This window comes from Amblyraja radiata, chromosome 20 (genome assembly GCF_010909765.2).
Source record: "Amblyraja radiata isolate CabotCenter1 chromosome 20, sAmbRad1.1.pri, whole genome shotgun sequence".
Lineage (NCBI taxonomy): Eukaryota > Metazoa > Chordata > Chondrichthyes > Rajiformes > Rajidae > Amblyraja > Amblyraja radiata.
Window position 1 is genome coordinate 41,982,312 of NC_045975.1, and position 17,495 is coordinate 41,999,806.

The following is a 17,495-nucleotide window of genomic DNA, read 5'->3' on the forward strand; positions in this document are numbered from 1 at the left end:
GAGACACGACCTCCCATGTACAAAACCATGTTGATTATCCCTAATCTGCCCTTGTCCATCTAAGTCTATGTCTATCCTATCCCTCAGAATGCTCTCTAGTAACTTTCCAACTACAGATGTTAAGCTCACTGGCCTAAATAGTTCCCAACATTTTCTGTGCGGCTCTTCTTGAATAGAGGCAGGTGGTGCTGGCTCGAAGGGCCGAATGGCCTCCTCCTGCACCTATTTTCTAAAACATTTGTCACCCTCCAGTCTTCCAGCACCTCTCCTGTAATTAACGATGACTCATAAATCTCAGCAAGGGCTCCTGCAATTTCCTCTCTAGATTCCCGCAATGTCCTTGGATATATCTGATCAGGACCTGAAGATTTGTCTATCTTTATACGCATCAGGACCTTCGCGCCTCCTCAAGGGTCTGTCCCACTTGGAGATTTTTTTCGGCGACTGCCGGCATAATTGACTGACGTATCAGGTCATCGAATAAGTGGTGGCGTGACGCGGCGTGATGACATATTGACGCACGGTGTTTCCTCAAGTGTCACAACATTTTTTTTGTTGACGCTGGATTTGCAAATGTTGGTACGTCAGTCAATGACGCCAGCAGTCGCCGAAAAAAATCGCCAGGTGGAACAGGCCCTTAATACTAACTGCTCGCGGGACACTTCCATTGACTACTCCAAGTTCCCCGGACCCCCAATCTTTGTCCACGGTAAAATCAGAAGAGAAATACACATCGAGGACCTTGCTCCACAGAGAGTTGACCGCTTTAATCCCTGAGGGGTCTCACTCTCTCTCTTGTTAACCTTTTTCCCTTTGTGCTCATAAAACCTCTCGCAATTAGCTTTAATGCTGTCTGCCAGAGCTAGATCCTGGTTTTCTTTTTGAACTAACACCATAGTTCCCAAAACTCCACCAGCTGCCTAGACCTGTCCCATGCCTCTTTCTTACTCTTGACCAAAGCCTCAATTTCCCTCGTCATCCAAGCTTCCTTACGTTTACCTGCCTTGCCCTTCACTCTAATAGGGATGCACGTCCCAAAACTTCTCACTTTCCTGACATTCCCTTCTCATCAAACAACCATGCCCCATTCGACTTGAGCGAGTTCCTGTCTCATACCCTCAAAGTTGGCCTTGCCCCAATTCAGCATCATAGATTGTGGACCCGCTCTAATCCCAATCCATAATTATCGTAAACCTAATCGGAAATTCTTTATCCTTTTTATTTTTAGTAGCAGGTGTGTGAGTTGGCCCCAATGCAGTGGGGAGTAGGGGATGATACCAGGTTGTGGAGGAATAATGGGACATAGAACAGCCCAGCACAGGAACAGGCCCTTCAGTCCACAATGTCCGCACCAAACCTGACGCCACGATTGACGCATTGGGGCCAACTCATCTCTGCCTGCGTGTGATCCGTATCTCCCATTTTCATCATATGTCCTGCTGTATACTATCATAGCTTTCCTCACTATCTGCAACTCCACCAACTTTGGTATCATCTGCAAACTTACTAATTGCAGGAGGCTTGAGAGGTGATCTTATAGACATCTATAAAATCATGAGGTTAAGGGGAATCAAGAACACAGAGGACATAGGCTTAATGTGAGAGGGACAAGATTTAATAGGAACACGAGAGGCAGCTTTTACACACAGGTATATGGAACGAGCTGCCAGAGGAAGTAATTGAGGCAGGGACTATAACAACATTTAACATTGATGTTTACAATGACATGAATTGGAAAGGTTGAATGGGATATGGACCAAACAAGGGCAGGTAGCATAGTTGGGGAATCTTGGTTGGCATGGGCAAGTTTGCCCGAAAGACCTGCTTCCATTCTGAAAACTGTAGAGAACAAAGAACAGTACAGGAACAGTGAAGGAAGGAAGTGCAGATGCTGGTTTACACCAAAAACCAGCATCTCCTTCTACCTCATTGGAGACCCTCAGATTATCGTTAATTGGACTTTCTCAATCTATCTTGCACTAAACATTATTCCCTTTAGCATGTATCTGTACACACTTGATTGTAATTATGTATAGTCTTTCTGGTGAAGAAGGGTGTCTGAAGAAGGCTCTCGACCCAAAATGTCACCCATTCCTTCTCTCTGGAGATGCTGCCTGTCCTGCTGAGTTACTCCAGCACAGGAACAGGCCCTTCGGCCCACAATGTCCGTGCCAAACATGATGCCAAGTTAAACTAATCCCACCTGCCTACACGTGATCCATGTCCATTTGTGTGGGGTCTTGAGAGTTAGCGCCAGAGCTATGCTCACCAGAAATGGGTACAATTCAGTTTCTGAATGTTCTCAAATCTCTTATGTAGCATAAAATGATACCCATTCTGAAAGCTTTTAGAGGCAGCGATATCATATTGCTCTAGTGTCCATTCTGTTTAATATTCTGTTTAATATTAATTAAATTTGTAAAGGGTGACCTGCCCTTTGCCAGCCTATATTGCCTGTCCCCAATGATTCTCTAAGTGCTCTGATTGAGTGTCTGTATGTATGTGCAAAGCAATGAAGTGGGCAGATTCTCTGTTTTGTTTTGCTGATGGAGTTGTATCCTGAATCTGATTAGAATTTGATCAGCAAGCCATCTATGTGCTCATCGCTCCAAATGGCTCGACATAATATCCTACCTGATGTGTAATGGCCGTATGAAAGTGACTTAAACCCTTTCCAAACTCCTTCAGGTTTTCCATTTTCATTGACTTTCGAGGCAACGCATTGTTGAAGAACATTTCTGCTGCCTCCTTTCTCTCCCTTGCCGCCGTCAAATAATGCGGCAATATGTGGTTTAGTTTACTCTCACGTGTACCGAGGTTCAGTGAAAAGCTTTTTTGTTGCGTGCTATCCAGTCAGCGGAAAGACTATACATGATTACTATCAAGCCGTCTACAGATACAGGATAAAGGTGTGTTTGTGCGTTTCCACACTTCTGTACCGCTTGCTCGATGGACGAGGGGAGAAGAGGTAGTGGTTTCTGTAATATTGCCCCAAGTGTTTAGGATGCAAAATTAAGATAACATAGAACTAATATGAATGGGTGATCGCTGGTCGGTGCAGACTCGATGGGCTGAAGGGCCTGTTTCTACACTGTACCTTTACACTAATCTAAACTAAACTATAGATAGATAGAAAATGCTGGCGTAACTCAGGAGGTACAGGCAGCATCTCTGTAGAGAAGGAATGGATTATGTTTTGGGTCGAGACCCTTCTGCAGACACCCTTCTTCCGGTTTAAAGAAGGGTCTTGACCCGAAACGTCGCCCATTCCTTCTCTCCAAAGACGCTGCGTTACGCCACCCAAACCACCCCCTCCCCGGGTACTTTCCCTTGCAACCGCAGGAAATGCTACACTTGTCGCTTTACCTCCCCCCTCGACTCCATCCAAGGACCCAAGCAGTCTTTCCAGGTGAGGCAGAGGTTCACCTGCACCTCCTCCAACCTCATCTATTGCATCCACTGTTCCAGGTGTCAACTTCTCCACATCGGTGAGACCAAACGCAGGCTCGGTGATCGCTTCGCCCAACACCTCCGCTCAGTTCGCACTAACCAACCTGATCTCCCGGTGGCTCAGCACTTCAACTCCCCCTCCCATTCTGAATCTGACCGTTCTGTCCTGGGCCTCCTCTATTGCCAGAATGAGGCCCAGCGCAAATTGGAGGAACAGCACCACATATTTTACTTGGGTAGTTTACACCCCAGCGGTCTGAACATTGACCTCCAATTTCAGATAGTCCTTGTTTTCTCCCCCCTTCCCCTCCCATTCCCAGCTCCCCCATAAGCCTACTGTCTTCGCCTCTTCCTTTCTTTTTCCCGCCCCCCCCCCGGCATCAATCTGAAGAAGGGTCTCGACCCGAAACATCGCCTATTCCTTCTCTCCATAGCTGCTGCCTCACCCGCTGAGTTTCTCCAGTATTTTTGTCTACCTCCAGACAAACACAAGTTGTTAAAGCATGTGCAATTTGAGGTTAGTGTTGAGAAAGAGGACTAAGAGACAGAGGATGGTGGTGCATCAAATGGTGTCCAGACCGCCTCCAGACAGTCTCCCACCACCCACTGTGTTTGGCCTCGTTGTACAATTACTCTTGGCAAAGCGATGCAGAGGATGTGTGACAGGCAGAACTGTGGTAGAGATGATAAACATCAGCAGATAAATTATGAATGGAGTTGTGGTCAGGGTTGCTGCAGAGATCTTTATCATGCCGTCACGATGGTTCTGATGTATTCTGTTCATAACATCTGTGGCATGTATTTGACTAACTAATAACAGTGCTATTAATAAGTGTTTTTATAGCCAAAGAAAAACAGTTGAGGCTGTTATCTATGGTTTCTTTGCCATACGTTTGGAAGTATAAATAATATTGTCCTTGTACTGTACGGAACAGGTAGAATCGGCAGCCACGCAAGAGAAGCGATCTCCAGTCTAGTCGTAGACAGAGTCTAGTCTCGTACACTCATCTCCAGTCTAGCCTTATACATAGAATCTGATCTTGTAGACAGAGTCTAGTCTCGTACACTCATCTCCAGTCTAGCCTTATACATAGAATCTGATCTTGTAGACAGAGTCTAGTCTCGTACACTCATATCCAGTCTAGCCTTATACATAGAATCTGATCTTGGCTTGTACGCAGTCTGGTCTCGTATACAAATCTCCAGTCTGGTCTGGTACACTGAGACATCACCAATAACGCAACCTGCTGTTCTGTAAGTGTAATGTCCACGTTCTGGAGCAGCTTCTTCTCAACAACCATCAGGCTATTAAATACTGCCAACCCCAACTAATCCATGAACCTCAAACTCCAAACCACGAATTCCACAGATGCTGCCTCACCCGCTGAGTTCCTCCAGCACTGTGTGCTTTACATCTGCAGTTCCGTGTGTCTCCCGCGTCCCCATTCATCGGCGCGTGGGATTTGTTTTATGCACTTAGCCGCTCCATGGAAAAAAATCCAAGTTTTCCTAACCTCTACACATAGCTAATGCCCCTGTCCCACTTAGGAAACCTGAACGGAAACCTCTGGAGACTTTGCACCCCACCCAAGGTTTCCGTGCGGTTCCCGGAGGTTGCAGGTGGTTGCCAGAGGTTGCAGGTAGTGGAAGCAGGTAGGGAGACTGACAAAAACCTCCGGGAACCTCCGGGAACCTCACGGAAACCTTGGGTGGGGCGCAAAGTCTCCAGAGGTTTCCGTTCAGGTTTCCTAAGTGGGACAGGGGCATAACTCCCTCTAATCCAGAAAAATACAAAAAATGCAGGAGGAACTCAGCAGGTCAGGCAACGTCTCTGGAGAACATGGATAGGCGATGTTTCATGTCGAGACCCTTCTTCAGACACGAAATGCCACCTATCCATGTTCTCCAGAGCTGCTGCCTGACCTGGTGAATTACTCCAGTGTCATTTTCTGGATTAACCAACATCTGCAGTTCTTTGTTTCGACACTCTAATCCGGGCAGCCTATGTTAGCGGCTGTGTTATTGCAATGTGTGACATAAACTGGAGATCAGGTTAATGTCCTTGCTTCAACCTCGGACAGGTAGAGTTGCGTAATCACACCCCCCATTGCCTCAACAGCTAGGTTGATGGGGATGGAGGGAAGAAAACAGGACCCTGTCCCTGATCTTTTTCAGTGTGTGCATATTGGATAATGACAAAACTGACTTCTGATCATGGAAGAATAATCTGCTAACATCCATTGCCTGTGTCCACCAATGAAGAAAGCGACTCTGGCAAGTTATGGAGCACATTTTGTCATTTAAAGGACATTTGGACCAGTACATGCATAGCACAGGTTTAGAGGGATATGGGCCAATCGTGGACAGGTGGCCTAGTGTGGATGGGGCATCTTGGGTGGCATGGACAAGTTGGGCTGAAGGGCCTGGTTCTCTGCTGTATGACTAGTTGACCCCCCCTGGAACCATAACCCAGGCCTAGTCACATCCTCAGCAAATGAGGGAAGAAAGTTCAAGTCATCAAAAATACCCGCACAGACAGAACACATTTGTGGCCGTCGGGAGCCAACGGTTTGTGGGAGACATATATCCTGGTTGTGATCTGTTTGCCTGTTTCAGAGAATCAGCAAAGAACGCCCAATTTCCATCAGTAGGAATTCTGCCCGTCAAACTGTGAACTGAGTTTAGTAAACCTGCAGAGAATGTTCGCACAGATTCATAATCCCTTGACAAACATACAGTGCAAACAGGAAATTAAGATCTTGCCCAGAGTAAGGGGATTGACAACCAGAGGGCATAGGTTAAGGTGAGGGGGGGCAGATTTAATAGGAACTTGAGGGGTAACATTTTTTATATTGAGGGTGGTGGGTGTATGGTGCAGGCTGCCGGAGGAGGTAGTTGAGGCAGGTACTATTGCAATGTTTACTGTAAGAAACATTTGGATGGGTACATGCATTAGGGCAGGTTTAGAGGGATATGGGCCAAATGCAGACATGTGGGACTAGTGTGGATGGGGCATGTTGGTCGGCGTGGGCAAGTTGGGCCGAAGGGCCTGTTTCCACGGTCTAAGACTCTGTTCATGAAACCTTGTCTATTCATTCTTGAATTAGACATGAAAAGATCCAACAAAAGTATGGGAAATTTCACCTCAAGAAAAATTAGACAAAATGCTTTCAACAATAAGTTTGTACTTCCGACACGAAAGGGAAAACAATGTAGCCTAAAGGGTTTTTGATGTGATTAGGGAAATTGGTTTGGATTAATAGGTTAAGGCAGAGATTGTGTGCGTCTGTGAGTACATGTGAACTGTCACTGGTGTGTACTGGCTGTCAAAATGCATTTGTTCTGTGTGTGATCAGGTCTCTTGTTGTCTTTAGCAGGTTCAAGGTCACATGCCTCCGCTCATGATCCCGATTTTTCCACACGACCAGCGGACGCTGGCAGCACAACAGGGATTCCTCTTTCCACCGGGAATAACATACAAACCAGGTAAGCTTCAGAGCGCTACATTGCTCCACAGCTCGGAAGGCAGAGCAGGCATTTCAAATGCTTAATAGTTTAGTTTAGTTGAGTTTAGAGATACAGAGTGGAAACAGGCCCTTCGGCCCACCGAGTCCGCACCGCCCAGCGATCCCCGTGCACTAGCACTATCCTACAGATGCAGATGCTGGTTTATATTGAAGATAGACACAAAATACTGGAGTAACTCAGCGAGTCAGGCAGCATCTCTGGAGAATAGGAGATGCTTCCCCCCACACCTCCAACATCTATATTTCAGTCTGAAGAAGGGTACCAACGCACAACGTCAACTTTTCTCCTGAGATGCTGTCTGACCAGCTCAGTTACTCCACCATTTTGTGTCTATCTTCAGAATAAACCAGCATCTGCAGTTCCTTCCTACACATTTCGAAAGCTTGAATGAGAAACCGCTAGTTTTTCATAATAGTATATTCTGTTTAATCTTTTATTTATTCTTCTTCCTGACCTCTTGGATGTGAGCAAAACACAAAGTGCTAGAGGAACTCAGCGGGTCAGGCAGAATTCTTTTTTTTTAGAGATACAATGTGGAAACAGGCCCTTCGGCCCACTGAGTCCGCACCAACCAGCGATCCCGGCACGCTAGTTCTATCCTACAAATTTGGGACAATTTTCCTACAGTTAACCTACAAACCTACACGTCTTTGGAGATCAGCCATGGTCAAATGGCGGAGAAGACTTGATGGGCCGAATAGCCTAATTCTGCTCCTGTCTTATGGTCATTCGAGAGGGAAGTGTGGGGTTTGGAGGGGGCAGGATGGAAACGGCTGGAGACTATGTCTTATGGTCTTATGGAAACATCAACTGTCCATTCCCTCTGCAGATGCTGCCTGACCTGCTGAGTTCCTCCAGCACTTTCTTGTCTTTTTTTGGTAAAGCAGCATCTGCAGTTCCTTGTGTCTACAGGCTTAATCTCAACATACTACCTACAAAATATAGGACAGGAGTAAGGATTCAATAGTTTATATATAATTTTTATAGTTAAAAAATATATATAATGTTGCATTCATGACCATAGAACATAGAACAATGTAGCCCAGGAACAGGCCCTCGAGCCCACTATGCCTGTGTTACCATGATGTCAATTTAAACAGCACATCAATATTCCTATCATTATGCCTCAGAAGTGTAGATATTTAATATTATCCTCCAACCCTGTTCGATCCTGACTATGGGTGCTGTTTGTACGGAGTTTGCACACACTCTCTGCGACCACGTGGATTTTCTCCAGGTGCTCCAGTTTCCTCCCACATTCCAAACACATACAGGTACAGTACACAGGTTAATTGTCCCTAGTGTAGGGTGGAACTAGTGTACGGGTGATCGCTGGTCGGTGCAGACTTAGTGGGGCCTGTTTCCACACTGTATCTCTAAACTAAACTAAATTACATGCACTTCCTGATCACATGTTAACACTGAAGCAATTTGAAAGGCTGATTATATTACTTAAGTTAAATAAAATGTCCAGTAATCTTTGGATATCAATTATTGATGTAGTATTTGTGAGAAACGTTTTAATAACAGGTTAATTGAATTGGGATCTGAAACTGTATGGTTTTTCTCTAGGCTGTGGGCATTGCCTAATCCATTAGAAGCTGATTATAGTCCTGTTTTGAGATGAACTGGCATTTAGTATCTTCATTATTTTGGAGAAAGGTCCCAACCAGAAACAACAATGACCTATTCCCTCCAAGGATGCTACCTAACCTGCTAAGTTTGAGTCAAAGAGTCGTACAGCATGGAAGCAGGCCCTTCATCCCAATTTGTCCATGCCGACCAAGATGCCCCATCAAAGCTTGTCCCATTTGCCTGCATTTGGCCCGTATCCCTCACAACCTTTGCTATCCATGTGCCTGTCCATGTAACTTTAAAATGCTGTCTAGTACCTACCTCTTCTAACAGCACATTCCATATTCCCATATTTTCCAGCACTTTGTGTTTTCCTTGAGTTGCGTAAACCCGAAAACTGACTCTACATTGAAATGCATGTTGTTGCTTTGTGTTATAATCTTTAATGCATTAATATGAAGTGTTGTTTCCACATCTGATGGCAAGACTCAAATAACTGTTAGCTCTGCACTTTGCCTTGTTAGTAAATGCACTGTTCATTTGTAACACTGCCTTCCAGGGGCATCGATAAAATGATAGAATGGGCTGCAAAGAACTGGATAGCATTGATTGTTAGGAAGTGGGAGATGGTACACATTGTTCATCTGATAAATCAGAAGTAACACCACTGCTATGAATGGGAAGATGTGGATGGGTATTCAGACTTGGAGCTTTAGGTTCATAAGATGTTGAAAGCAGTATCTTAAGTGCATAAGGTAAAAAATAGCTGATGGAAATGCTGGAGTTAATGAAAAAAGACACAGAATATAAAAGCTGAGGCATTAATACCAGCTCATTGTGTATAGTTTTGAACTCTACTCCTTGGAAAGGTTGATATACAAAGAGCGAACAGCTCAGATACACTAAGATGCACCTCGGTAAAGAAATAAGGATTACAAAGAAAGACTTGAAAAGTGCGAACAATTTAATTGGTGCAGAGGTGATTATGGAATTATTTAATGGATATTTTCAACATTAAAGAGAAATGGGGCAGAGGACGTGTAGATGGAAATTGCCTCTTGCAGTAGGGAGGCATGGTGGCACAGCGGTGGAACTGCTGCCTTATAGCGCCAGAAACCAGGGTTCCATCCTGGTTATGGTTGATGTCTTTACAGAGTTTGTGCCTTCTCCCTGTGACCACAAGCATTTTCCCAGGGTGCTACAGTTTCCTCCCGCACTCGAAAGACGCATAGGTTTGTAGATTAGTAGGCTTTGGTAACATTGTAAATATTGTCCCAATTGTGTAGGATAGTGTAGGGGTTGAACACAGACTCGGTGGGCCGAAGGGCCTGTTTCCACGCTGTATCTCCAAAGTCTAAAGTGTAAAGTCAGCAATTCAGAGATTTGGAACATATATGGTGGCCGACTAGGAAAAGGGGAGATGCAGCGAGACCTGGGTGTCATGGTACACTAGTCATTGAAAGTAGGCATGCAGGTGCAGCAGGCAGTGAAGAAAGCGAATGGTATGTTAGCTTTCATAGCAAAAGGATTTGAGTATAGGAGCAGGGAGGTTCTACTGCAGTTGTACAGGGTCTTGGTGAGACCACACCTGGAGTATTGCGTACAGTTTTGGTCTCCAAATCTGAGAAAGGACATTATTGCCATAGAGGGAGTGCAGAGAAGGTTCACCAGACTGATTCCTGGGATGTCAGGACTGTCTTATGAAGAAAGACTGGATAGACTTGGTTTATACTCTCTAGAATTTAGGAGATTGAGAGGGGATCTTATAGAAACTTATAAAATTCTTAAGGGGTTGGACAGGCTAGATGCAGGAAGATTGCTCCCGATGTTGGGGAAGTCCAGGACAAGGGGTCACAGCTTAAGGATAAGGGGGAAATCCTTTAAAACCGAGATGAGAAGAACTTTTTTCACACAGAGAGTGGTGAATCTCTGGAACTCCCTGCCACAGAGGGGAGTCGAGGCCAGTTCATTGGCTATATTTAAGAGGGAGTTAGATGTGGCTAAGGGGATCAGAGGGTATGGAGAGAAGGCAGGTACGGGATACTGAGTTGGATGATCAGCCATGATCATATTGAATGGCGGTGCAGGCTCGAAGGGCCGAATGGCCTACTCCTGCACCTAATTTCTATGTTTCTATATGATTCAGCAAAGTATTGAACTCTTGTGGAATGTGGTTCCGGGGCTAATGATCTAAATAAACAGCAAATAAAATGTACTACCCAGCTCAATAGGTTGTTGAAGGGAATATGCCTGACCTGTGGCACTGGAATAAATGTTGCGATAACCATCAATGCAAACAGGATACACGCCGGTTTTCATGTTGCTGTTTAGATTAGGATGATCCAAAATTAAACTATCAATAGACAATAGACAATAGGTGCAGGAGGAGGCCATTTGACCCTTCAAGCCAGCACCGCCATTCAATGTGATCATGGCGGATCATCCCCAATCAGTACCCCGTTCCTGCCTTCTCCTCATATCCCCTGACTCCACTATCTTTAAGTGCCCTATCAAGCTCTCTCTTGAAAGCATCCAGCGAATCTGCCTCCACAGCCCTCTGAAGCAGGGAATTCCACAGACTCACCACTCTCTGTGAGAAAAAGTGTTTCCTCGTCTCCATTCTAAATGGCTTGCTCCTTATTCTTAAACTGTGGCCCCTGGTTCTGGACTCCCCCGACATCAGGAACATGTTTCCTGCCTCCAGTATGTCCAAGCCCTTAACAATCTTATATGGTTCAATGAGATCTCCTCTCATCCTTCTAAACTCCAGCGGGTACAAGCCCAGCTGCTCCATTCTCTCAGCATATGACAGTCCAGCAATTGCGGGAATTAACCTTGTAAACCTACGCTGCACTCCCTCAATAGCAAGAATGTCCTTCCTCAAATTAGGGGACCAAAGCTGCACACAATACTCCAGGTGTGGTCTCACTAGGGCTCTGAACAACTGCAGAAGGACCTCTTTGCTCCTATTTGCTCTCGCTTTGTCTATCTCTCGTTCCAATGAATTGGAATTGCCATACCATGCCATTGTGCAGCCAGCCAGGATATTATCTACCGTGCAGCAGCCACATTTTACATTCAGCTTAACGACGTTGGTCTCCTGCCTGATTTCACTGCCACTCGTCACATCATTGGCACTGCACTGGCTCAAATGGCCTTGTCCACTGGCCACTGATGTGTACCACAAGTCTTCCTCCTTGGTTTCCCTGTAGCACCTTGGCCCTTGAATCACCAATAAATGGAGGCTATAGTCCAATGACTAGGAACCATATCAAAAGCAAGGAAGTGCCGGTTACATTTAGCAATTGCTTTCCCATGCCAAAATCCATACATATGTAGAAGGGTCGCCACCCAAAATGGCACCCATCATTTTTTCCGGAGATGCTGCCTGACCCGCTGAGTTCCTCCAGCACTTTGTGCCTGTCTTTGGTACAAAACAGCATCTGCAGTTCCTTTCAACACATTTTACATATTGCCGATATTTAGGATGAAGCATTTGTCGTGCATTATAAGAATTTGGTTCGACTGCATTTGGACTATAGTGTGCAGTTCTGACGGCCTCATTGCTGGAAGAATGTGAAGGGAATGGAAAGGGTGCAGAGGAGGTTCACCAGAATGATGCCTGAATTAGGGGGAGGTTGGACAGACTTGGATGTTTTCTCTGGAACGCCGGAGGTTGCAGGGAGACCTGAAGGAAGTATATAAAATTATGAGAGACGTGGATAGGATAGACAGTCAGAGACTTTTTCCCAGGTTGGAAACATTAAATACTAGAGGGCATTGCTTTAAGGTGAGAGGAACAGTGTATAAAGGAGATGTGAGGGGCAAGTTCTTACACACAGTCTACGCTGCCAGGGTTGGTGGTGGAGACAGATATGATAGTGGCTTTTAAGAAACTTTAGGGTATGCATGGATACACAGGTAATGAAAGGATATTGATTATGTGCAGTCAGATAATAATTGATCTTGGCATTATAGACAATAGACAATAGGTGCAGGAGTAGGCCACTTGACCCTTTGAGCCAGCACCGCCATTCAATGTGATCATGGCTGATCATCTCCAATCAGTACCCCGTTCCTACCTTCTCCCCATATCCCCTGACTCCGCTATTTTTAAGGGTCTCTTGAAAGCATCCAGAGAACCTGCCTCCATCGCCCTCTGAGGCAGAGAATTCCACAGACTCGCCACTCTCTGTGAGAAAAAGTGTTTCCTCGTCTCCGTTCTAAATGTTCAGCACATGATAATTTCCCTCCATTCCCTGCATATTCATGCATCTATCAAGCATGCCAGTCTCTGTGGGAAACACCAGACTTGCACAACTTTGCTGTTCTAAACCTATGTCCTTTAAGATTTGACATTTCCACTCTGGGAAAACGGTTCTGACTGTCTACCCTATCTATGCCTGTCCCACCTATCTATCTATCTTAGTGACTGGGTAATGCTCACATTCTTTACTGCATTCTCAATTAAAGGTTCCAGTTACATAGCCTATCTTTGAGTGGTTTTAGTTTAGAGAAACAGCATGGAAACAGGCCCTTCAGCCCACCAAGCCTACGCTGACCATCGATCACCCGTTCACACTAGTTCTATATTATCCCACTTCCACATCCACTCCTACACACTAGGGACAATGTAAAGAGGGCCAATTAACCTACCAAACCTGCACGTCTTTGGGATGTGGGAGAAAACCTGAGCACCTGGAGAAAACCCACGCGTTCAGAAGCAAAATACACAAATTCCATATTGACAGCGTCCGTAGTCAAGATCGAACCCGGGTCGCCGGCGCTGTGAGGCAGCAACTCTGCCACTGCGCCACCGTGAGCCCTTTCACACGAGTAAATTCCTGTGTCTCTCCAGCATTTTGAACCAAGATGATTTGTTTAGTTAATTAAGTTACAGGAACAGCAGCCCCTTGTCTGTGATATGGGTTTTTATGTACGTCTATTCAATCCCAAATACCGATCGAATAACTTTAAAATAGACAATACAGCAGGAACAAATGGTAGAGGATTTGTACACAGATGACACACTATTGTGTGACGGAGTAGCTAGCATTGCTGTTCTTTGCCGAGGCAGCAAAAGTATGGACTCTTGTTTGAACATGCAACCTGTTCTTCAAACAAATTAAATAAAACTTTTCCTCACGCAAGCATTCTTAATCTGGAGAACAAATTTGCAGAAGATTGCTGCAGCATGTTCATTGACTCCATGCCAAGGAGAGTCAGAGTGGAAGGCAATTTAAAATTTAAAAAAACTATCTTAAACAATCATTTTTTTCCCCCAATGGATTGTTGATACATTCACTGATCTGTAAAGATCGGCCAGATCCCCAAACTCAGTTGAAGTAGCTGGTAAAAATGATGGAGCAGGATTATTGTGTCTGATACTCTTCAGTTCAGCACAGCGGTAGAGCTGCTGCCTCACAGCACCAGAGGCCCAGGTTCGATCCTGACTGCGGGTGCTGTCATTATGTTCCCCCTGTGACCGCATGTAAACAATTGCCCCTAGTGTGCAGTGTAAGGGTGATCGTTGGTTGGCACAGACTCAATGGGCCAGAGGCGTGTTTGCACACTGTATCTCTAAACTAAACTAAACCAAGTTAAACTAAATTTTGTGTCTTTTTTATTGTAAACCAGCATCTACAGTTCCTTGTTTCTACAAGGCCATAGCGTGCCTTTGGTCATCATTCAAACTTGTAAAATGAAGATTATATGTTTAGGCGTTGTTCCAAACAAAAGCTAAAAGACTAGAATCTTTGAGAGAAAATGAAAGACACTTCAAAACAATGGAACAAGGCTAGTCAGTTCTTCAGAATATAAAAGATGTTGGATTTTTATGACCCAGTATGGTCATGAGGAAATCATTTTACATCCATATATTGACTAGTTCACAAGACTGTTCCAAATATGCTTTGGACTTTAGAGATACAGCTGGAAACAGGCCCTTCAGCCTACCAAGTCTCTGCTGACCAGCGATCACCCGTACACTGACACTATCCTATACACTAGAGACAATTCACAATTTATTTTTGCTGAAGCCAATTAACCTACTTTGTCTTTGGAGTGTGGGAGGAAACTGGAGCACCTGGAGAAAACCCACGTGGTCACAGGGAGAACCCCTTAGTCAAGGTTGAACCCGGGTCTCTGGCGCTGTGAGGCAGCAACTCTACTGCTTCACCACTGTTCTGCCCACTTCTTCCTTAGTGGGATTAGTCTGTCTGGTCTCGGGTGAAAAATAACAAGTTGCGACACAAAATCAATTTAATATTAACGAAAGTTTTATCAAATTGATTCTGCTCCATGTAATACTCAGCATCGAAAACTACAGCACGGGAACAGAACTACAGCCCACAATATCTGTGCCTAACATGATGCCAAGGCAAACAAATATCTTCTCCGGCACATGATCCATCTCTAACGACTGTATCTTCACTTGCAGTTTGTTTTACAACCAAACTTTCCAATGGAAAGAGTGCAGAGGAGATTTACAAGGATGTTGCCAGGACTTGAGGGCCTGAGCTATAGGGAGAGGATGAGCAGGCTAGGACTTCATTCCTTGGAGCACAGGAGGAAGAGAGATGATCTTATAGAGGTGCATAAGATCATGAGATGAATACTGTAGATTGGGTTGGTTGATGCACATAGTCTCTTACTCAGAGAAGGGGCATTAACAACCAGAGGACATCATTTTAAGGTGAGAGAGGAAAGATTTAATAGGAACCTGAGGGGAAACTTTTTCACACAGAGGGTGGTGGGTATATGGAACAAGATGCCAGAAGAGGTAGTTGGGTAATATATGGATTGGAAAGATTTAGAGGGATATGGGCCAAACGCGGGCAGGAGGGACTAGTGTAGCTGGTGTATGTTGGTTGGAGTGGACAAGTAGGTCTGAAGGGCATGTTTCGACGATGTATGAATCCATGATTAAATTCAGGTGAGGTACCAAAGGTGAGGTGTAGTTTAAAGAACCAATTAGCCAGCATCCGCATGAATTGAGATTTTCCTGAGTTCACCAGCACAATGGCTGTGAAGGGGATTTTCATCTTATAATGTTATTAGGTTTGACATGCAGAAACCTTTAATGGCATACAAAGCAACACCTGTAGTGATCCACCTCTCTTGCTTATCCATTTCTACCCCAGTCACCCTCCCTCAAGCATAAACATGCGTGCACTCGGTTTCACAGAATGCCACTGCTGATCAGTTTGGCTGATTTAAAAGAATATTTGTTAAGGGGAAAAAAAAAGAATTCACACAAGCAATCATTTTACATTGTTGTTTTATCATTTAAATTGTCCTGAGAGGGAAACAAATCTTGTGAAGTAGTCGAGCTCAGGAGGTGGTATTAAGACATGCAGTGTTGCAGAACTTTAGGAGCAGCCTGAAGAGAGATCTTTATGAAGCATGTATGTTTTTACTGTGGTGCACAGATTGATGAGGTGTAGATTTGTTAGTGTGTCTCTGTTTCAATAGGTCACAGAGACTGAGATCTCAACTGAAATTGTATGTACGAGGAAAACACTCCAAGTTGTGGTTCTTTTCTCCCTCGGCCCTGATCTATAATGTTTTTAATATTTTTGCATGTTTGCAATATCGCACCTACCTCCAAATCTACTTACCAATAAAAAGCAAAAGGTATTAATATAACTTCATAATTCATCTGAAGAAGGGTCTCGACTCGAAACGTCACCCGTTCCTTCTCTCCAGAAATGCTGCCTGGTCCACTGAGTTACTCCAGCATTTTGTGTCTATCTTTGGTGTAAACCAGCATCTGCAGTTCCTTCCTACACAATTCATCTGAAATATTGAGCAGAATTGCTTGTGTTGTTACATTTGTCTCACTACAAAAATTTTAACACCAAAACATTATTAACAATCGTTTTTAAAAAAAATTCTGCTTAATTATTCCCACTATTTTGCACCTCTATTGAGATCTTTTATAGTTCCTTTCTAATATCTACCATGCCCCATTGATTTAAGGCACTTTTCTTAAAGCGAGGGTAGATCTGTTCTTAAGTTAAATATTTGACAAAATATTGTGGTCAGGGCAAATGCTGCCAATCGATCCTTTGGTACTGAACTGCCAATAAACAGTATTTTCTCATAACGTACTAACATAACTTTCAATTATATATTGTGTTAAGACAAATGCAAACTTGCTGATTGCTTTTGCGGATTAGTAATTCTTAGCGGCTTTTAATTCCATGTTTTATTGAGTGTGTAGGAAGGAACTGCAAATGCTGGTTTACACCCCTTCTTCAGACTGAGAGTCAGGGGTAGATTTCTTTCATAATGGAAACATTTAAAGGAAAATGTCTGGTAAGCGAAAGGCCTGGATAGAGTGGATGTGGCGAGGATGTTTCCACTAGTGGGAGAGTCTAGGACCAGAGGGCACAGCTTCAGAATAAAAGGATGTTCCTCTAGAAAGACGAGGAGAAATTTATTTTGTCAGAGGGTGGTGAATCTCTGGAATTCATTGCCACAGACTGCTGTGGAGGCCAAGGCAATGGCTAGTTTTAAAGCAAGATTGACAGAATGTTGATTAGTACAGGTGGCAGGGGTCATGTGGAGAAGCAGGAGAATGCAGTTGAGAGAGACAGACAGATCGGCCATGATTGACTGGCAGTGTAGACTCAATGGGTCGAATTTCCTCATTCTACTTCTATGACTTATGAATATGAAATATGTGCAGTAACAGATATTTCTCTGCCCACTCTTCCTAAACACTTACTCAAGTAATCTTTTGATTGAGCAAAGGAAGGTTTAGTTTCTGGCAAATCTCTATCAGTCCGTGCCAGTGTTATTACTTTGCAGGTACCATGGGATGCATGAGTGAGTTAGTCAGCTCTTGATCTATGTTGCCTGTTCAAAACATTCAGCCAGAACTGGCAAGTTCATCTCTTGAATGTGAGTTGAGATTGAGATTTCAAACGGTGCTGAGA

At 44.4% G+C, this 17,495-nt stretch overlaps 1 protein-coding gene across 8 annotated transcripts in view; it reads left to right on the plus strand.

The window, feature by feature from the left end:
* The window catches only part of sox6 (SRY-box transcription factor 6), a 651,687-nt gene that overhangs the window by 501,768 nt on the left and 132,424 nt on the right, over positions 1-17,495 (plus strand). For 5 of the 8 annotated variants that reach the window (XM_033038493.1, XM_033038492.1, XM_033038489.1 and 2 more), the window contains one exon: positions 6,825-6,936. In XM_033038493.1, the coding sequence (XP_032894384.1) occupies positions 6,825-6,936 (112 nt within the window). The remainder of the gene's footprint in view (positions 1-6,824; positions 6,937-17,495) is intronic. The other 3 variants (XM_033038491.1, XM_033038495.1, XM_033038496.1) reach the window with 1 other exon arrangement.